A 22,881-nucleotide genomic window follows, 5' to 3' on the forward strand; every position below is an offset into this window, starting at 1 on the left:
TGGGAGTTCCTGCTCCATTGCCTTGATATATTGTAGGCTAAACTATTTGCAAAGAGCCCCAGCCACAAGGGTATTCTTTCACTCAGGAATCAGAAGTTAAAGCAAACACACCTTCATAATCTTTTGTATCAGTTCACAAATTATATTCATTCAAATTTTAGGGCTTCTCTTTCTGCACTATAGTGATTGATATACCTCCTGTAACAGTTACAGACTAGTTGTAGCTGGAGTCTATTGACTGCAACAGGTCCTGTATAAAACCAGTGGAGTCTACCAATTGCTTATAAATTCCACCATACCAAACAGTCTTCATGGCTACATATTGTATTCGAATAATAGTGAGATACATTGATATGATTAAGAATACATTAATAAGGCACCATTCATTTAATAAATTTATGTTTCATTAGTTCTTAATCTAAACACATTGGCTTACCTCACTCCAATAATATCTAAGCAAGTTTGACCTTAATACCCAAAATATTCAAAGCTCATTTGCTTTCAACTACCAAAAAATAAAAAAGGATGATTACATTTCCCTTTGTTGACTCATCTTAAAATCATTTCTAACTCTATTGTCTGGACATAACAGGAAAAAACTACTACTACAAAGCCAGTCCTCTGTCCTTTGAAGATGAAGCAGCACAAGAAAAGTATTCTTGTTGTGATCAGGTTTTGCACATGCTGCAGTTTCTTTAACAAGGTTAAGCCCACACTGACATGCTTTACTATTGTGAAAGGAATAATTTAAGATGTTTCATACTGTTGTTGGTTTACAGTTTATGTGAAAAGGCTGCCCTCTTCTGACTAGTTCTTCATTTCTTTTAAAATCTTAACTCATTTTTTCTCATCTCCATTTATACTTTATCCTTTGTTTCTCTGTACATTGTTTTCGTAGGACCCCTATTCCTTTTCCTTACTCTCATGATCACAATAACATAAGAAATTTAGCAATGAGAAGGTTAAATACAATACACAATTAATGTGTAAACTGCATGCAGTTGATAAACATGGTAAAATCCACTCAATCAAGCAGGAAGCACATGGACGCCTGGTACTCTGAGGTATGGTAGAAATATTAACTGCCACAAGTGTCACACTTTTAAAATAGGTGCCATCTTCCTATTTTTCAGATTCTATACCTTTATCTGCAGCATTTTGGCTGTAGCTGTATAAGCCCTTTAATTTGAACCAGGACCATCCTGACTTATTACATCCTAGTTCACATTGCAGAGCAGTCTTGGAGCATGCAGAGTGGGTTGATTTCAAATGAAATAAAACTGAAAGATACTTTTCAGGAGCACACTTAATATACTCTGATCAGTACTGGGGAGTCAGTCAGTGGGACCAGAACAGTGCCTATCTGAGGGCTTGCTAAAGCAAGTGAGTAATCAAGTCTCGCATCAATGGTTAAGATTACCAAGCCTCTCTTCCTGGGCCATGCTACTTGATGGCCACATCCACTCTCCACAGCCGCACCGAAGTCACAGCAGGTCAGGGACCTAGGAGCTGAGCTTACCTAAAAGCTACCACATTACTTTTTTAGGTCATAAAGATCTTAATCAACATTTCTCTCCTACACTCTGATAGTACACAGAAGGATGCAAGGGCTGAAACTAAAACTGGATTTTGATGCCACAGTATAGAGCCTCTTTGGCAGCTGCAGTTAATCTAGGGCTCTGTGGCAGTGGGCACATGAGCTAGCTCTTCACCTTTTGAGAAAAGACAGACAGTTCAGGAGGAATTGAGCCCAACTGAACACAGACTTTTAAGAGAAAGCACATTTTACACATTGACCACTTAACAACCCCTGAAGCAAGGTCTGTGATCCAAGAGTCCCCCTTCTGTTGAGTACTCTTCTTACTGGGCTCACCTCTGCTTTCTCTATCCCAGTCAATCCCATTCTACACACCGGCCCAGGAGAGCTTAGTCATGAGGGCACCAGCAATCCCTTGGGAATCCATAGATGTAAATCTAAAATTCCCCAATGCCATGGACAACTAACTTGTACCCCAAACAGGGCCACTTAACTCTAAACTGTCTGCTAGGGAGCAACAGCGCATCATTTTCCTTACACTTTTTTTAACAGAAGGCAGTCTGTCTCAACTTTTGTGTGGACTTTAGTTCAGAACATTAGATGTGCACCAGGCTTGCTCATTGGTCTGGAGAGGGAGGTGCAAGCATGCTTCACTTGGGATTTTGATTGGGTAGAAGCTAGAGTCAAACTGTTCAGCACTAAGACTGACGCACATACCTGCATATGCTCAGAAGAAATCTTAAGAGACTTCAAGGTGAAAAAAGTTGAATCACCCACTCAGTGGTGTCACTGACAGCTGCTAAATGCAGTACATGACTCTGGACTTAGCATAAATCCTGATTTAGTAACTCTTTAGGTGCCCATGTCTGAATCCTTCTTTCCTTCCTCACTCCTATCAGCTGTGCTGTATTGGTCCATCACTTGCCATCCAGACATTAATGTCTCATTTGATTATTAATTACCCTAAAATGGTCCTTTACGAGTAACCCATAATTCTACAAAATTCACGTAGAAAGAGCAGACATTTTCACAGGGCTTTATTCTTCCTAAAAAGATACCTGACCTCCTTTCAGCAGCTGCTTACTAAATTGCTTTCCACTTAGCTGTACATAAACTTCACCATTAATTCCACCAACATACATCTGCACTTTACCTTACACAAATAAGTAATCACAATGTGAAATCAATCCTTACCTGAGGCAGAGATCATACACCACAACCTTAACAGTATACAGCATTATAGAATCAATAAAGCCATCCCAAATTAAACTCGAAAATTGTGTTGTTTTACATATCTTCAATCCAGACCATTTCAAACTACTGTGCACTAAGATGTAGTGAACATCTCCCTTATCATGCATTGCCTTTTGTCTAAGCAAGATACCACTTACTCCAGTTACTCCTAATGCTTAACAGGTTTCTTGACATATCCTCACTGCCATATAATTTGAAATAGTATAGCTAAAAGAAAAGATGACATTATTAAATACAAATCAGGCCTAACACAAAGAGGAAAACCAAGCTTATATTAGCTTTATAGACCTGTCAAACACTTCACCTCCCTGTGACTAGGCACTAAATATAAATATCACACTAAATCTCTCAAGCTTGTTGTATGTGATAGAAATATTTTAGAGTTCATTATTACAAGTATATACTAATGAGATCCCTCTGGTATCACTACAATATACTGGTTAATTACAGAACCTACATTTACTCATGGGATATATGTTTCTTTACATGTATAGAGATTGTCCCTTATGATTAAACACAATAGATACAAGCAAACTTCTAAAATAAAGCTAACAAAATTTTTCATTATAAATTGGGAAGTGTCTGTTGACTGGGCCATTTTACAGGTGGGAAAACCAAAGCAAGACAGTGTCATCAGGCCACCCAGCAGGCCACTGCTTACTTTCAAGTGCTGAACCAGCAGAAAATCAGTGCATTTATGGTAGTTCTATACCACAAATATTCCATTCCAAGTCAAACTAGTATGAAATGATCTTTAGCCTTGAGAAGAGGAGGCTGAGGGAAGACATCATTGCTCTCTATAACTACCTGAAAGGAGTATCAGAAAGAAATTTTCACAGGAAGGGTCATCGGGCACTGGCAGAGGCTGCCCAGGGAGGTGGTTGAGTCACCATCCCTGGAGGTATTTAAAAGATGGGCAGATAAGGTGCTCAGGAACATGGTTTAGTGGCAGATAGGAATGGTTGGACTCGATGATCCAAGAGGTCTTTTCCAACCTGGTGATTCTATGATTTCTCCATTTTAAATTTTCTCAATGAAAATTTACGTGGGCTTTTCAGCTCATTCTGAATTTTCCCAATGAAAACTTCTAGTAAAATGAAAGATTTTAGTGGGTATTTTGTACTCTGGCAGAGAACGCAAAACACTGCTACAGTGAGTCCAAACTGTCTTCATCTGTGATGCAGAAGCAGTGTGTTCCACTGAACTACCATCATCCCTTGCTCCAGGCCAGGGAACTCCTTAGAAGATTTTAATTTTTTTGCTTGATTGTGAAATCCTCTGCTGAGCTTCAGGGAGCTGACAGAATTAGTACAAAGTAGCATGTGGCAGTGAGCCATAAAAAGCAATGCATTTCTGAACAATTACAGCACTTTTTTGTTGATGCTGGGAGACACAGGGCTACAGTCCAAGTGCTTAGCCACTTGAGAAGTCCATTATGTGTTGGAAATGCACTGCCTGGAACAGTGCATTATGAAATGGAAATTACTAACTAATATGGGAAATTAGAAAAAAACAAAAGGTTCTTTCTGTTTCATGTCGTTTATTGGAACCTCGTTATCAATGCCGCTTCTTTCCTTTTCACCCAAAGTTTATGCAAAGCAAGGCAACACACTACTATTCCCATCCTTCACTTTTTATACGTATGTTTAAAATGTGTGAAAATATTAATATTACACATCAACCTGCAGCACTGCTAGTCATATCTGTATGTTGCCTCATATCTTTTCAAAAGCACTTTACTTCACTTTTTTTTTCCATACACTTGTAACGGGAGAAGTCTAGAAAGGTATCTCGGTCCTCAGTTCTTCATATTTTCTTGCTCACGTCTTATGCTCTACACCCAACTCTATACATCGTGACAGCTTGTATAGCCACCATTTTGCCAGTATGTTTACACGATAGATAAAGAATGCATGAGGTTACCAGTCTGTTGCATATGAGTTATGACTACTGCCTAAAAGCATATATTACTGTAAATTGACCTTTACAAGGGTTGCTATATCAGATATCTATCCTAATTTGTTGAGAAAGTGAATGGCAAAGGATATAGTTCATAGTGAAAATGCCAACACATTTCCTGTGTATCTTTTAATGACTCCCTCAGAGGAAAGAAACAGAGAGGTATATAATAAAATGATTAAGCTGAGAAAGACATCACTTGATAAAGACTATGGTAATGTAATTACCATTTCTAATGGATAAATACATTTTATAAAAAATCAGCCCATGAGCAAGTCTGTCCACTGCTATGTAGATTTTAGGTGTGTCCAAGCACTTGCTTGTCTAGACACGTAAAACGGTATGCAACAGCTAGTTCAGAGCTTTGCACATGCTGACCAGCATGCTGGAGCAGTCTTTTGCAATGGAAAGGACAAAGTTAGAATTTGCTTTCACTTTCTTAGGACACTAACTTCCATTTGCCTTCTAACCCAGCAGCTGTCTTTCAATAAAACTTACAGTTCATAGGTTTTGGACATCTCAATCCAACATACAGATGAAATTGGTCAACAGGTTCAAGTAAGTATTGCTGTCAAGAGCTAGGACAGTGGAGGCATAGGAAAGAAAGGGGAAAGGTTATCGTGCATAGGACTCATTTGCATGAGAAACCAGGGTTAAATACACAGAACAAACTTAAAGAAGAAAATATGCATAATTTGTTCTTCAATTAGTACCATCAGTAAAAGCATTCTGGCATTAGAAAATCGTTTTCTGAACTAGAGGAAGAAATTTTTAGGTAGGGCTTACTCCTGCTCACATTCCAAAAGGTGAAAATCTGTTATCAATCTCAACCTGGGCAGCAGCTTTAATTCCAAGAGGCCCAAACAAAAACATAATAAAAACACTCTTCTTTAAGTTATTCTCTTCAGAACAGAGTTTAGAATTGCTTCATATCTGAAACTTAGCTGCAAAAAACTGGAATGGCTCTAATTATGTTCATCTATGATAAGCACAAAGAGAATCGATTTGAATAGAAAATTTACATATGTGCCCACAAATCTTACTGCTCTAGTTCTTAGAGACTGAGACATTATATAATGAGAAAATGTGAATTCATTTATCCAATGGACACAGCACAGCAAAACTGTATTTTAGTTGTATATCACACGTACAGTATATTAAATTCACTTAGTAGACAGATAATTATGTTTCCATGTAAAACCCATTACAAATAATAAATAATTAAATACAAGTATGACTTGACAAATAAAAGACCAGGATTATGCAGATTATTCATATTTAATTCAGTAGTTGCTTCACTGCCAACAAATAATAATAAATAGACCATTGCATGTTCTCCACATGATACATTTACTTTTTTCACACTACCCAAATACATAGATATCTGAACTTTTCAATTAATTTCACCCTAAGGCACTCAATGCGAGTAATGCACATTACTATGTACACTCTTGAAAATAAATCTAGCCTATCTCATTTCCTTTGTCACTGCAGTCTTTATCCTGAGGAAGAATCAAAATGTCACCGCTCTAAGAGAAATTAAGTTAGTAGAAGCTCTCTCTTCATGTACCCTTCTCTGGGCAAGGAATAGGTTTGAAGGTCAGTTCAGTGTTCTCCATCAGTACAAAGTCATATCTGCACAGCTGCAGCCTACAAAAGTACAAAAAGAAAAAGAATGGCAGAATGGAAAAAGTTAATATTAATAGAAAAACATTACAGTATTTGAATTATTAAACCTCCAGTATTTATCACTTCTCAGAGATGGTACTCAGGATAAGAAGAAATGTCTTCTCATCTAAGTTTACATTTTATTTTACACATCACTAGAGCAGTTTTGCCAGACTGTGAACAACAACGAGGACATCAGCTGGATGGTGCAAAGTGGCATGAGTAAGTGTATCACATAAGTCTAAAATACGAAGATGCAATACTCATCCATTAAAGCTATTAATCTGGATTTCAATTAATTCCGTAGAACAATGGTCCAAGAACAGCCCAGCTGCTGTTAACACTGGGCCTGAATAATTTATTGTGATTTCCCTAAGTATGAAAGTTTCTCAGCTTTCATTCCACAAAGCAGAAAACCATATCGTAATAGCTTCTACCTCTTTCAGTTGCAATGACAGCATGTGTAAGAAAGTTTTGTGCAAGAAAGTAATCAATCATCTAAACACCTAGAAAACTTAGAACCATATAAGACTACATGAATGCATATGGGGGGTCACAAAGGGAATAATGTACACACAAAATACTACTTTTTGAGATCAACATAGACGCTCTGTGATTTTAGGGGGGAGACGAGTCATAGCTCTGCCCTCCATGCGCTACTACAGAGAGACTGTGAGAGGTGGTTTGAACAGTCCAATGGCTAGCATACCCTCTGATGGCACCTCTAAGGACATACAAGTTAGGATACTTCTTTTATTTAAAATTTATTTCTAAATTTCTATATTGCTTTTATCTCACAGAGTGGTACACAATAACAATTCACCTCAGACTGGAATGTAGCCTACAGTGAAACAGCTGAAGGACAAAGCCTGAGAAAGATCAGCCCACCAGGCACTTCTTTTGTTGTTAACTAGAGTTAGATTTCCAGCCAGTCAAGGCTTCACCTGTATGTGAAAGGACTGATGGATTTCTATACAAGAATGTGAGGCCATTTAAGGACCACACAAAGCTAAAATAGTAAATTTTTTGACTAAGAAGATCAAGACAAATTCTGGTATTCCATATAATGCAAAGCATAGAATTTCATCTAGTCCTTCATCCACACTTTGTTTTGATTTGCATTTAATGGTTTACTATTACATTATTTTTGTAGAGGGAGAAAGGACATTGCCAGCATTTTTGAAGTCCTTATAAAAGACTGAAAGAATTCACAGGTCAAATTTCAAACCAGAACAATGTAAGATTATTATGTACATCCACTTCCTGAACTGACTTTCAATATCTCATGTAACAATATGATGCTGTATTTTAGCACATTTGCAACATTTTCTACACAGCAGCACAGTGTGTTAGCATAGTCATTTCTCCAACAGCAGCTGTCACATGGGAAGGGCTCTATCAAACCACAGGGGACACAATACCTAGACAAACCACAACGATGAATACTAGAAATAAAACCATACAGTTTCCAATATATTGTATCTCATTTAAAGTGCAATCCATTTAAGCTTGTGATTATTGAGTACCAGGAATGCCTTACAGGAGAGTAGCAGGTTCTCCAGTTCATAGACAAGGAGCGATACACAAATAACTTCTTTTGTTAGTTGAAGCTTTAATAATCCCTCGCTCCATGCATCTTTTCTGGTGCCTACTAAAAAGCAAGAGCATGACATGCTCTCTTGTTAAGCAGAGGTATTAATAAAGTCTTCTTTTTTATTAATTCTGTTCCTGTTTTCGTTTAAAAAAAAAAAACAAAGGCAGCTAGGCTAAGTATCTTTGAGAGACTCACATTCCCCATCAATTGAGTTTGAGTTGAATGATGTGTTCATATGTTTGAGAGAACTTGCACTTGGACACGAACAAGATAATAAAGCTTTCTGGTTTTACAGGTGAGTAGGAATGATTTATTGCAGAAACCAGAAGAAGAGTCTGGAAACTAAATGTACCTTTCAGCACTCCAACATTCACATACCATCTGTTGTGAATAACGGACCAGCCCAGTAGACCACTGCCAGTGTCTGTTATTAACCCAGACCTGGGAAGGCTGAGACTCCTATTGTCTTTCATCCCTGCACGTGTGCCCTGCTTTTTAGCTACTACTTTGTTATATGAATAATTTAAATATATTTAATGTCATTTCTAGTTGATCATCCTGATTCAAGCAATTGTTGTAATTATATGTGACTAAACAAGGTAAATATAGGTAGCTATAATTACAATGAGCAATTATATAATTATACCAACCAACAGTGTTGTAACATCTGCATTTAATTACCTTCTCACACTGATTTAATACACCATTTTCCATTGCTATCTAAATGTATCTAAAGTACCTACATGACTGCCATCTGATGAGGCTCTGTAGTGGATCCCATGTCAAAGCAAATCAAGTGCATCTTACTTTAAAAACAACAAGAATCAGAGTAACATGAATGAAAACTCAAAAACAATAAGGGCTCTTCACTAGAAATCTTCCTTGTTTGCTAGATCATTTTCTGAGAAAGGCCTGAATGCCAGTAGATTTGCATGAAGTTTATCTTCTGATTTATGACTGCTGGGTTGAGAAAAAAACATCTGATATGATTTATAGCTTTGACTATCTCTCATCATCAAATGCTTTTCAAGAAGACTATGCCAGTTCACCTGAGAGCTTGAGACTTACGGCCTTCAATAAGTTAATAAAGTCTAATGTATACACGGTACTATTTTGATTACTGAGTGTCGTGTTTCTTCCTAAGTCTCTCCCTCTTCTCCTCCTCTTTCCCAGTAAATATGAAATAGTAGATTAATTTAACAAGGTTTCATAATTTTTACAAAATACCATACCCAATTCCTACTAGACTACTCCCCATTATTAGATTTTATTTCAAATTCTGACTTTGTTGAATCTGCCATTCATACAAAGCAAATAAATGCAATAGCTTTTTATTCCATGTAATACGTTATTTTCAGAAGATGCAAAAATAAAATTGCTAGCGTTACTGTACAACTATGGAGATCTAAAAAATGAACATATGTCAATACTGCTCAAGTATTTAAACCCAGAAAAATCAATAAAAGCTTAGTAATTACACTTAATTATTAAAAAAACAGATTATTTCATTTTAAGTGTAGATAAGCATTGACTGTGTTTTGGCCTTGGAAGATCTTTACATTCAGCAACAAGACCAAAAACATATTCCAGTCACAGAAGTAGCTGAAGTGCTCCACTTCATATCTGAATGTGAAAAGCTCTGTACAGACAAATGATCAAAGCAGAAAAGTGCTTAATAAAATATATCTTCTGGAAAAGAACTTAGCCATGCAGGTGTATGCCAGGCTGGTCTACACAAGTGGTCCTTGAAAACCTACTGTGACCAGACAGCAGCAGCAGCCTGTGGTAACAAGTAGCATGCATGACATTTACATAAACAAGTGTGCTGTGTACTAAATGTTAATGTACAGAATACCTCTTCCACATGATAGATTTGATCCTAGGTAGGATGAGAAGGATATTCATGTATTTAGGAATATACAATTAAAAAAATCAATAGACAGAAATATACATTTCTAAGGAAACCTCCTAAGCAGTCTAGTTGATACACAACTTTTATACATAACAAACACTTACCTTTCTGGATTACTGAGAGATTTCAGTCTCATCTGGAGAATTCTGAGCTTGTGTTTTGGGCCTATCAAAGTCTTTGTAGAAAATGTCAATGAGATTTTTGATATTTTGTCAAGGTCTCGGTAAAATCCAGTTAGTATTTTGACTCTTTTATATTGCTGAAATGTTGAAGCTTCACTAAAGAAAAACATTATTTCTAGTTAGGGTTTTGTTAGCTGACATATTCATTATTGTTAAGCATTACTACTAAGATGAGAAAATTTGCAAGATGTATTGACTTTGAGCATTCAGAACAAAGACATCTAGAACTGAAATTAAACCAGTACTATCTGAGGACCTAGACTAATTCATAAATGGAGAATGCATTATTTCAGTGTGAGAAGCATTGCCTCTGACACTGAGCCATAACCAGGAAAAGGAGTCATGGCCAAGTCTTAACAACCTCATGATACTTTTTTGACTTACAAATGAAAAAGTTAAAAGGTTTAGGAAACTCAGAAAATGAGTCTTAAAATGTGATAATAAAGATTTGGAGGCAAAGCACAACATACCTATTCATCTCTGATTCCACTGTGTCTCCAGCATTATCTGTTATTCTAACTTTAACGAAGCCTCTCCTAATGCTTTTATTCCAGATAGTAATATCCAGTAAGTAGTTATACACTGCAAAACAGAATAGGAAATAATAGGATTTACAGAATTATCTCAATAGGATACAGCTGTTATTATCACCTTGTTAAAAGTGTTCACTGGTTGACGATAGGAATAGTAACTCTTTACTTCTAAGTTACCAGCTCAAAGCAGAATAAGAAAGTTATTGACAAAAATTAGCTTCCACCAAATGGCTTCTTGGAGTTCTGTGTAATTATTGTAGTATTCCCTCCAGTTCCTTCACGGAAAGGATTTGCTTCAGAAAGCCACCATCAGAATTATTTTGACCTGCCTAGGGAAAAAATTGAGCCCTAACTAGTACCTTCAGGTTTTGGCAAGCTCTGCAAAGAGGGAATATTTGAGCTTAGTGTAGCAACACTGTCATATAACCCACAAAAGTGATGTGTCCAGAAAAGAGCTGAGATACATTGTTAGAGAGAGGGGAGGAACAGCATTGGCATCAGCTTTATGTACAGGCAGAGTGCGGTTAGAATTAAGCAGATTAATTAGGTGAAATGACACTTAGCTGATGGTTTATTACACTATTTTACACAACAGTTAACAATAACTTCTAACATGCTTTCACTCCAGATCAGCTAACAAATAACAGCCGTAACATTTCATAGAGTTTGTTATGTATGTATTCAGCCACTCACTGCAAAAAGGGTCTTGATCCGAGGTATCAAAATAAGCTTTCATTGGTGATTTCATTGGGACTAATAGTTTTTTCCATTTATCAGCATAATAACCTAAAATCCAAAGTTTAAATATTTATTTTCAGATATTCAGCAAAATCACGATATACACACAATTACACAAAAGCAACTCACTCAAAGTGGTAGATTTGGCTTTAGTTTTCTTAAATATTCTCTTAGAAAGTAAACTGACTTGGAAAATGTGAAAATCCCCTGAGTATAATAGAGTGTAGTATGCAAGTATTTCATTCTTCTAATAGATTAGTATCAATAAAATTGTCATAATGTAATAGTTGGAATCTATTTACTCTAGAGTACTAACTCCAAACAACAGTGCTTATGAATTCCTGCAGATGTAATAGAACAAGGCCAAAAAAGTAGCCCACATATTTTGCAGAGAACAGTTACAGATCAACTTCACTTGTGGTAGAATGTCTTCCTTTCTTTTTTGAATCATTAAAGCAGACACTTTTAATCCTTTCAGTCTACAGCTGTGGATATTATTTAATAAAATGTTAGATACTCAGTAAACCTCCTAAGCTTATGTAACATAGAAAGAATTTTTGGTTTATACAATTCTATGCAGCTCTGCACACAATTAATCTATACAGATCCCTCTACAACCCCAGAAAGACTTCATCTGGACTTCCCAGAAAATCTCGCGTAACACAGAGCACATAGCCTAACGCTTACCCATAACTGGACAGAACATTGGCTGGAAAGCTTCACAATCAACACATTTTCCTCTCTTGTAATCCAAGTAAGAGTCACAAGGATATGTTATTATGTCACACATTCTTTTCAAAGATGACAAGAACAGCAAGACAGATCTTTGATGGTCACACTTAAAATACCCAAGTCCTTCAGGAAAGAAAGAATGAAATATACAAAGAATATTTAATCATTTTTCTTCATGAAAGACAAGGTGTTAGTAAATTAATCCCATTTGCCTGAGCCATTCTTAGTTAGCCATGCTTTTATTCTCTGTTAGTTTACCACCAAGTGTAAAACATGGATATCCATACACAAGAAAAAGAAATAAAAGACTACTTTATTATATGTAAGAAATAGTTTACTAAGTCCCATCACTTTCACAGATATTTTTTGTTACAAAGCATGAATCTGAGTTAAAGTTTGCCTTGTTGTATCCAGTATAGAACATTTTGGCAGAAAAATTACTGTGAGGAATACTTCAGAGATCCTTTCCTCTAGTTTTGTTGCATGATAAGTTCCTTCCTCTCCTAGCAAAACAAACTAGGAGAATTGTACAGATGAATGTGATCCTGGGTCTTAAGGGATTCTCCCATACACACTGACACACAAGTGGAAACCCTATGCTTTTGCAGCAGCTCTAATTCATAGTAGTACTGTGCAGATCAGTAATAGCAACATAGACAGATATAAATATATCTTTAAAAAGTAAACAAAAACAACGGGTAGTAACCTTGCCAAAGACCTACAGAGGCTGAAATAAGCAAAATTCTGCAGCAAAAGATCATGTTCTAAAACTGTTTGCACCCAAGAGCCTAAAAGACCTGTGCAAAACCTAATTCATCACTGCAAATCAGGGGGAACCTAAGATACAGTGAAGACTTGAAAGCTTTGCCTTTCACATCATATGCAAATGATCCTGTTCAAACCACTTGGACACAAACATTTTCCCTCATGCCTAGCCACATATAAACAGTGAGAAATAATGATCACTATATGCAGATTGTATATATAACAAAAAAATACAATTCCATGATGCCAATAATAATAATGATATGTTGCAATATGTATGTTTCTAGGAAGACCTTTACTTTTAAAAATATGTTAAATATCTTTGTTATTTCTCATTTACTGAGTGGGGACAGAAAAGAAAGACTACTATGCCCTCAGTTCCAACACTACTGAATATGTGCAGTGTCCACTGAACTCAGTTTGACCTTTTTCGATTTGATCTCAAACTCTTTTCTCATTAATTCAATACATTTTTACTTACCACTGAATATTGTTCTTGGACAACCAGGCTGATCCATTCCTCCATTTGGATAGAAATCAATGGTTCCTAAAGGTCTCTTGAAACCTAATACTAAAGTGAAAACGTCACAGATTAAAAAAAAACATAAACAGAATTATTAAGTCAATTATCATTATATTCATTACAAAATAACATGGAGGTATTTAAGACGTTTTTTGGAATTATACTTTTCTTTGTTCTGTAAACTGAAGTAATGAGTTAAAAGCCATATTTTTTTCTTTTTAAGAAAATTATACACATGCAAAATGCTGTACACAAATATATACAAATTTGTGTAAGATTCCTACTGCCACAAAGGAAAAATGAAAGAACAGAAGCAACTACTTAGTGCCGTAGCTGAGAAATTATTTGTACAAAGAAATTTATGAAATTCATGTTCTTTCCAGCAGCCAGAATTCTTTCCCAATGTCATTTTCATTACGGTAAGATTTTCCATTTCTTGCACCACATTGGACTTCGAGCTACAGTAATATGAGCTGCTTACCAAAGTAGAAAAATCTGTATCTGTTCTACAAAAGACCACGAGTAAGATTTAGCTTAATCTGATCTACCTTTCCTTTTACAAGACATTCTGTTTATTCACATAACTGGAACTTTATAAAAATTGCTATATTCAGCTTCACATACAAATAAGTATAGCTTAATTTTTAACATTATTGAAGAAAACTATATGAAACTATACAAATAATGGGACAAGTGTGGTAGGTTTGAAAGGTTTACTTAAGGTTTTGAGATAAAAATTAAACTAGATTATAGCATGGGTGAAGTAGACTTTACAATGTTCTTCATTTAACCTTACTGTAATGCTTTTAAGAATTTTAAGCAGTGGATCTGTAGTGTACTAATATGATACAGCTAAGACTGCCTGTCTCAGAAGGGACTAATTCAGTGATAATCACATACTTACAATCTATGCTCATACACCCTAGCACAGCAGAAGAATGTTGATGTTCAACTATTTTGGAAATGATGGTATCACAAATTAACACAATAGGCAGGCTTCATTCAATTTGCAGACTTTTTCTTTTTCTTTACTCGAAAGGAATATACTATAACAAATAAGATGTAAATGACTGATATAATTGCTACTTTTGCATGACGCGGAATGGACTCATGACTATGTGGTTATCCATGTATGCCTTCAGTTAGCTGTTATACCTAGATGTTATTTCAGTATTTTCAGGTTCAATCATGAAACTTCACTCACTCAATAATTTGGCTACTCATTTCAGAACTGAACAAACCACCCCATCAAAGTGAAGGCCACATCATTACCATCGGTATCTGAATGGATTACATCAACAAATTGTGCGTCAGTGCGATCCAGCCTCCCCTCTGGTGGTTCTCGAGTGAACGAAGGGCCTGCTGGATCAAGACCTAAATGAAAAATAATACATATTGTATTTCAATATTTCAGTCCTAGCATCTATGTGATTTGTAGCCATGACAACAAGACAAGGTACATTAGAATACATGTATCAGGATTAAAAGCCTTACCTGTAATTCTGCCAATTTTGCCATTATACTTCTGGCCAACAAAACCAGCTATATGAGCCCCAAGGCTAACACCAATCATATGCATAGCGTCAAGAGAAGCTCCATCCACCTATCAAGATTAAAAAAACCAAAAACTAAACAAAGCCATAACAACACACATGGTTAATTGAACAGATATCAGTAGACTGATTTAGTTTTCACCTTTTGTCAGTACTCTATTTCTAACTATCTTTAAAAACAAATGGAATTTACAAACTTCTTTTCAGGTTGACATTCTGTACTAGATAACAGTTTAGTAATAATTAAATTCTTTGACCAGAAAAATGTAAAAAGGAAGCTTGAGGCACATTTCTTCCAAACTGTCACACCAGTTAAAAGCGGAGCGTGAGATGGAAAGAGGAACACATTTACCATATACAAGAAAGATGAACCAAAACTACAAACTAGGAAAAAAAATCTCTTTCCCCTTCTTTATCCTTGTAATAAAACAAACTTAAAACGTAATACCATTAACTATTATGCCACAGATCTGCTGAATAACAGCACCGAATGCACACCTGCAGCAAAGTCCTAACAGGCCCATTCTATAAAGCAGATAGTATTTTAAAAAAAAAAACCACCCACCCCAAAACTCTGAAACTCAGCAGATCTGTTAGAATCTCTGCAAAGGGATGGGATGATATGTGGGATCTGATATATTAATGCATCTCAAGATGAACTGACAAAGGCCTCACAACAGCTTGCAGATATGAAACTGGTAGCTGTAGAACCTAACATACCCCAGCACCATCTCTTTAACAACTCACCCAACACCATCAGTTCAAACACGCCCTGCAGTCATTTCTTTGCAGGCAGATCTGTAACCACCACTTAACCAAAAATCTGCACCAAGAAATTTGCAAAATATATACCTTTTTTACCCACTCTGATTAGAGACCATTCTTATAGTCCTATTTTATTTTTCTATTCCATAATAATAAATTTACTGCCATAATTATGAACTGTTATTACTATATCTAATCCCAGAGGGCATATTCTGATAAAGTGTCTCTTCTTTCACCTCATCCTTTTCCAAAATCCTGGGGTTTTTACCCAAATTCCACATGAATATTTTCTAACTGCACAGCATTTGAAATCTCTGAGAATGACTGGGAAAAGAAGTACTAAAAATAGAAGAAGAACCAAACGATAAGTCTAACAATGAAATAAATGAGATGATATGTTTTGACCATTTGATTAAGCAACGAATCTAAAGCTCAGTAAAGACCACTGGCATCAACAATTGTTTCAGCAACTCTCTCTGGAATCAAGAAGTTTATATAATTTTGGAACAAATATTTATATCTCTGACAGTGATTCATTTTCATTTGAAATCTTTGAATATAGTAGTTTAATAGTGGAAAGAATCATGTAATGTTTTTGTAAAATTTTAATGCTGCATGTATTTGAATATCTCTCACTTCACTTCCCCACTGGTGCATTCGCTCTTTCAATGAGACCTGAAACTCCCAGCTGGCTAAAGAAATCAGATGCACTTGTAACCATACTTCAGTGAAAGGGAAATAAGAACTCAGGTGTAATTAAAGCTATGCAGTAATAACTGCATGCAACGTTATTAAACATTTTGGTAAAGAAACATCATTTGCTATTGTTCAATGGGCTTCTCTTTAGGTATATTTTAAATATCCATTCCCACACAAACTATGCTATTTAAACTTATCCAGAACAGACGCAACTCTCAGCCTTACCAGCATCTGGTCAACATAGTTCTTCAGTATTTCTGCAACTTTTCTGCAGTTTTCAACAGCAGTTATATAATTCACAGTTGTAGCACCACGATTCCAATCCACTATAATGAGATTAATATCCTCTGAAGACAGCAAAAGCTCCTTCATGTCACCTAGCCATGCTGGTGGAGATCCTGTTGGTCTGAAGCCATGGATAACAAAGACAATTTTTTTCGAGGTATTGAGGTACTTGGATAGAGTAACATCATCTGCAATGAGTCTCTCAGAACAATTTGGATTTTCCCTTGTATACAGCAGTAGCTGGACTTGAAGTTCTGTTCCGGACAAAGCATTGCCTATGCTAAGATCCGTAAATTCAGGGCATTTTTTCTCCTCATCTGCAAAAGATGAAAATGTTAGACAGTCACTTGATGAGTTAGATCACCTGAAATACCACCTCTTCACTTCTCTTTTCGTTATTTATCCGGTAAAAGTGAAGAACTTCAACTTTATTACCTTCAGAGCTTTGGAATGAGGTGCCACAACACGCACTGAACAAGGAGACGCAGTTTAACTAATGACTCTGCAGATACGACTATGCTCCTCTGAACCCTTCAAACACAAGATTAACTTTTCTAATTGTTCCTGAATCATATATTTTCTCCATAACAAATACAAATTAGTAGTCAGTGTTTATAAGATCCTTTGCTTAACCATCAAATTTAGGTTCTCAATTTTTCTTCACAACTAGCATTTGTTGTATAAACAGGAAGATCGTTATTGTAGTTTCTTCCCCTTTCAGCCAGAGCGTCAAAGCTGCCAAGCCTTAGGACTTTGGTTTGATCAGCAAAAAGAAACAACTGCATGACAGCACAGGATGACCCAGAACCCTTGTCTAGTTTTGATGACCGTAAGAACACCATTACCAAGAAACAAGAAAAAAAGGATCCTGTCCTGAGTTAAAAAAATAAGAATCTGTAAGGTCAATGTACATAATGGCACAAGAAAAACTCTACTATTTAGCATTTCTGTACTCGGATGGTTGCGGTATACAAGTTTAATCTGTAGGTAGATCAGTAAAAATGAACAAGAGGATGGAGATTTTCCAGAGTCTAAAAAAAGACATTTTTTTTCCTGTTTGCTTATCAACATCAAAAATTAATGCTTTAAAAAGTATCCTTGGGCTTTTGAGGTCACATTTTGTGATAAGCCACGTCAGGACTCGGCACAACGCTGATGACTGTCACAATTCTTCTGTATGGCCTCTTCATCTCCATTATGGTGTTAGCTGGCCTGCAGCCAGAGATATTTGGGCCAACTTCTTGACCTCTACTGGACTATGCTACTTTATACAGTGCTTTTGCCTGGTATTTGATGACACCTTTCTCAATTGTCCTGTCATTAACAACTTCGTAAAACTAAAGTCAGTCAACTTCTAGAAAGCAAAAGTAGAAAGAGGAACATTGCCTACACAGTTCCTTAAAAAAAAACTTTTAAAAAGTAACCTAAATTTCTCAGAAATTTTTAGCTATAGGGGGATGCAGTTCTAGCTCTTCTCCTTTTCCCAGCAAGCAGCTAGCAGGCAGAACCGAATGCATCACATTTGCACATCTGAGACACACAGAGAGTCCTCACCATTTATAAAACTGTGAAGGGCAAGCATGGGGCAGGAGAGGGGGGGACGGTACAAAGTATCTGAAAAATGTATTTAACACTACAGTGCAGATCTAAATAAAGCTAAACAACGTGAGGTCCATAATTTAATAAGGTAAAGACACTAATTCACTTAGGGAACTAACCTCTAGGCCAAACTGTGTATCTACAACAGCTAGAACAGTCACTTCTGGACTTGATATCACAAAAAAATACTGTTTCCAAAGCAGAGCAGGGTAAAGTTATGGAGTGTTAGAAAGGGCTTAAAACTTCCTGTCTTGAATCGTCTACACAAAAGATTCATGACTGTCATTATCTTATAGCAACAACTACAATTGTCATGTCTGGGAAAAGTTAGAATTACCTACATTTCAAAATAAATATCACCATTCTCCTCATTTACAGAATCACAGAATCATAGAATTGTTCAGGTTGGAAAATACCTTTAAGATCATCAAGTCCAACCATGAATCTAACAACACCAAGTCCACCATTAACCATGTCCCTAAGCACCGCATAAATGCATCTTTTAAATATCTCCAGGGATGGCGACTCCACCACTTCCCTGAGCAGCCTGTTCCAATGCTTGACAACCCTTTTGGTGAAGTAATATTTTCTAATATCTAATCTAAACCTCCCCTGGTACAACTTGAGGCCATTTCCACTCGTCCTATCTCTTGTTACTTGGGAAAAGAGACCAGCACCCACCTCACTACAACCTCCTTTCAGGCAGGCAGTTGTAGAGGGCAATAAGGTCTCCCCTCAGCCTCCTTTGCCCTGGACTAAACAACCCCAATTCCCCTAGCTACTCCTCATAAGACTTGAGCTCCAGACCCTTCACCAGCTTCACTGCCCATCTCTGGACATGCTCCAGCATCTCAATGTCCTTCTTGACACAGTATTGCAGATGCAGCCTCACCAGTGCTGAGTATAGAGGTACCATCATTTCCCTACTCCTGCTGGCCACACTATTTCTGATAGAAGCCAGGATGCCACTGACCTTCCTGGCCACCTGGGAACAGTGCTGGCTCAAATTCAATCAATTACCAACCAATACTCTCAGGTCCTTTTCCACTGGGCAACTTTCCAGCCATTCATCACCAATGATGAATGTAGCACTGCACGGGGTTGTTGTGGCCCAAGTGCAGGTCCCAACATTTGGCCTTGTTGAACCTCATACAACTGGCCTCAGCATATCAATCCAGCCTGCCCAGATCCCACTGTAGAGCCTCCCTACCCTCAAGCAGATCAACATTCCCACTGAACTTGGTGTTGTCTGCAGACTTACCGCGGGTGCACTCAATCCACTCATCCAGATCATTAATAAAGTTATTCAACAGAACCAGCTCCAACACTGAGCCCTGGGGGACACCACTTGTGAAGGATTGCCAACTGGATTTAACTCCACTCACCACAACTCTCTGGGCTTGACCATCCAGCCAGTTTTTCACCCAAAGAACACCTCTCCAACCTGTGAGCAGCCACTTTTTCCAAGGAAAATGTTGTGGGAAAAGCCGTCAAAGGCTTTACTAAAGTCTAGGTAGACAACATTCACAGGCTTTCACTCATCCAACAAGCGGGTCACCTTGTCATAGAACGAGATCAGGCTAGTCAGGCAGGAGCTGCCTTCCCCAAACCCAGACCGACTGGGCCTGATCACCTGGTTATCTTTTAAGTGCCGTGTGATGACACTTAAGGTGATCTGCATCACAACCTTCCTCAGCAATGATACACTGAGACATTCATTTAGACATTGAATAGTTTTAATAACTTTTACTGAGATTACTGGAAACTAACTACTGGTAGAGGAAGACATCTCAGTTTCTTTGCCTAGACTTATCCAAGAAGTGGTTTTGAAATTAAGAGCTGTTCAGCTGCCGTTGCCCTGAATTTAATGAAAATAACATTCAAGAACCCGGTAAAATGTCATACATGTAACATGATACTAAGATGTTAACAGAATGTGCCACATTTTTTAATCTATGTAATTTTAATCTATTTCCCTCTCTCTTTGGCTGTCAGCAGATTCACACGTAAGCAATCAATGTTAAATATTGCTCAGAACTCTGTTACATGTGTGGAATTTAGGAAGCAGAATAACTAGAAGAACATTACATCACAGATCCACCATGTGGATCTCTACTTATCATATAATCATATGTGACAATAAAAGTAGAATAGGAATTCTATTACACAAATGTCATATGCAAGGCTACATAATAATAAACAGCTACTTGATTACATTTTCGCTATTCAGATTCAAAGCTACAAGGAACTCTTGATTTTTGCCTAATACTGTTCTTAAATCCAAGTCTAATTGCTGATTCTCATCATTCATTCCTGCATATCTAACAGATTCATGCTAAGATATTGCTGAAGTGTTCTGCCATACCCATTTATATGTTTTGATTTCTAATCCTTTGATTGGTAGAAATAAGAATTAATTCTTCTAAAGTCACTGGAATGAGAGTGACATAAAACACTGACACAGTCTGATCCATGGAAGTGAGAAATCTATCACAAAGAAATTATTTCAACTGACGAAACCTATTTACTAGCTGACAAATCTGAAAGGGAAACAACTCATTTACTTATGGCTGTGAAATGACAACAGTTATTCTTGGAAAAGTAAATAGAGAACAAAAGAAAAGATTTTTTTTTACTGTGGAATTAGATAAGTACTATAAATCGATTTATAGGTTTAATACTTTGAATTGTTTAGTGAGGAATCATTGACAGGAGGTTTTTCAGATTCTTATTTCTGACTGATTACTGGAGGGAATACTCAGTTGCCTTTCGTGCATGCTTGTGGGAGTACTCACATACACTTTTCTGTACAGACAGAACATACAAGTAGAGTGTTGGGCAGTTACACATGCAGTTTAACTCAGTTAATATACAATTTCAGCTTTCCTGTGTACATTTGTAACCACTGTAAGTACCTTCTGTGGTTGAAAAGGGAAAAAAAATAATTGCACACTGACTTTTTGTAATTAAATTTGGGTATTTAAAGTGTAATGCATAACTTGAAAACCTGTCAAACTATCAAACCTAAACAATAAACTTATGTAAATATGTTAAATGTAGTTCATAATTACCTCTTTACTTTGTACAAAGTGCACATACCTGAGCATGCCTCTGTGCAAAGTACAGCCAGAGATAAAATATCAGGCTTTGTTCTGTTTACTTTAAAATGAAAAGCTACGTCTCAGTTTCAAAGCAATCAAATTTTCTTTACTAATCATCTGCTCCATTACGCATAATTCACAAAATTTAATCTTTTGGCAAATTTAAATGAACAAATATTCATTTTTATGTTTGAATAAAGCCAAGAGACATCAGAAAGAATAAACTAATGATTCTTACCTGTTTTCACCCAATATATCAAACAGATGAAGAAAACCAACTTCAGCATGTGGAAGTGGAGAAAGTGCTACCTAATACCCAGACAAGTGGTAAATCTAGCTCTTCCTTAAAGTAGGCTAGATTTCTAACCTAACTGAATACCACTAGTAAACTAACAGACACGTAGAGTAGGAAGCAGAAAGCAAAGCTGTATTCAAGCTTCTGCAATTCATGACTCCTCCTATTCAATGACTTCAGTAGGTAGGGTGGTTTCAGGGCTTTAAGGGTTGAACTCTTTTTAATCTATTTCCCTCTCTCTTCGGCTGTCAGCAGATTCACACGTAAGCAATCAATGCAAATATTGCTGAGAACTCTGTTACATGTGTGGAATTTAGGAAGCAGAGTAACTAGAAGAACATTACATCACAGATCCACCATGTGTCACTCAACTGCAACTACACGTATCAAGATGGGCAAAAGTCATTCTGCTGAAAGATTTTTCTGTAAGAACTTGAAAATAATTCTGATAACTGTATCTCCATGGATTATTTTTGCACAAAAATATCTTCTGAGCTTTTCCCAAGGAGTCATTCTCTAATCTAAATCCAGAAGTGATCTGTGGAAGCATTTGTATGAGAGAGAGACAGAGCATCAAGCCCCCCAGACATTGACTTGCCAGGTGTTTTGGATATGTAACTACACTTCATTCCCTCTGTGTCCCCAACTACAGAACAGGTGAAGAAAGATTTAATTTTTGATGCTCAGTTATTTACAAACCAATTCAATGGGTAAATACAAGAGGACAAACTTGGAGTTTCTTGGAAGTTCACAGTAAGGAAAAGAGGCAAACAGATAAACTCTGTATTATTCAGATAAGATGTCTGGTTGCTCAGTTTGTCTACATTTGTCCCCAATTATTTCCACTGCAAGAGAAATTAAAACAAACCATAACCACTCAAATACGAGAGATATGTGTTCCAGAATGTTTTTTTGAATAGTGTATCCTTCACAGTGCTTCTAAACACAATGTCTAGGTCTCCTTTCCCATCCACCACAGTTAAGGCTCTGTGTGTGTGTGTTTCATTATTTACTTTTAAGTGATCAGTCTCTTCAGCTGGCTTTATGACACTAAGCAGATCAAGTAAGCTGGGATACACAAGCTCCTGCAGCAGACAGCCTTTAGGAAATATCTCCAAAGTCTTTTTCCCTTTGAACGCAGCCATAAGGCGAAGATGATGCAGTATATCCACCCATATGAAAATCAA

At 36.8% G+C, this 22,881-nt stretch overlaps 1 protein-coding gene across 1 annotated transcript; it reads right to left on the minus strand.

The window, feature by feature from the left end:
• Positions 1–5,756: 5,756 nt before the first annotated feature.
• On the minus strand, positions 5,757–21,868 carry LIPI (lipase I). The gene is made up of 10 exons (XM_069849926.1): positions 21,638–21,868; positions 16,640–17,016; positions 14,892–15,000; positions 14,670–14,771; positions 13,356–13,445; positions 12,065–12,232; positions 11,333–11,425; positions 10,577–10,688; positions 10,029–10,202; positions 5,757–6,400 (listed from the first exon to the last, which is right to left on the minus strand). Exons 1-10 carry the CDS (start codon positions 21,684–21,686, stop codon positions 6,313–6,315), a joined length of 1,362 nt encoding a protein of 453 aa, XP_069706027.1. The 5' UTR covers positions 21,687–21,868; the 3' UTR covers positions 5,757–6,312.
• Between the last annotated feature and the right edge of the window lie 1,013 nt (positions 21,869–22,881).

Source organism: Phaenicophaeus curvirostris, chromosome 1 (assembly GCF_032191515.1).
Source record: "Phaenicophaeus curvirostris isolate KB17595 chromosome 1, BPBGC_Pcur_1.0, whole genome shotgun sequence".
Lineage (NCBI taxonomy): Eukaryota > Metazoa > Chordata > Aves > Cuculiformes > Cuculidae > Phaenicophaeus > Phaenicophaeus curvirostris.

What these genes read in the sequence shown, in the direction of transcription:
- LIPI (XM_069849926.1), bottom strand. Translation starts at nt 21,686, where the DNA reads ATGCTGAAGTTGGTTTTCTTCATCTGTTTGATATATTGGGTGAAAACA. An exon ending in CAAAATTGGCAGAATTACAG is followed by an intron (nt 14,772 to 14,891) that starts GTAAGGCTTTTA and finishes TTTTTCATTTAG; the next exon opens with GTCTTGATCCAGCAGGCCCT. An exon ending in GTGGAATCAGAGATGAATAG is followed by an intron (nt 10,203 to 10,576) that starts GTATGTTGTGCT and finishes GTTTTTCTTTAG; the next exon opens with TGAAGCTTCAACATTTCAGC.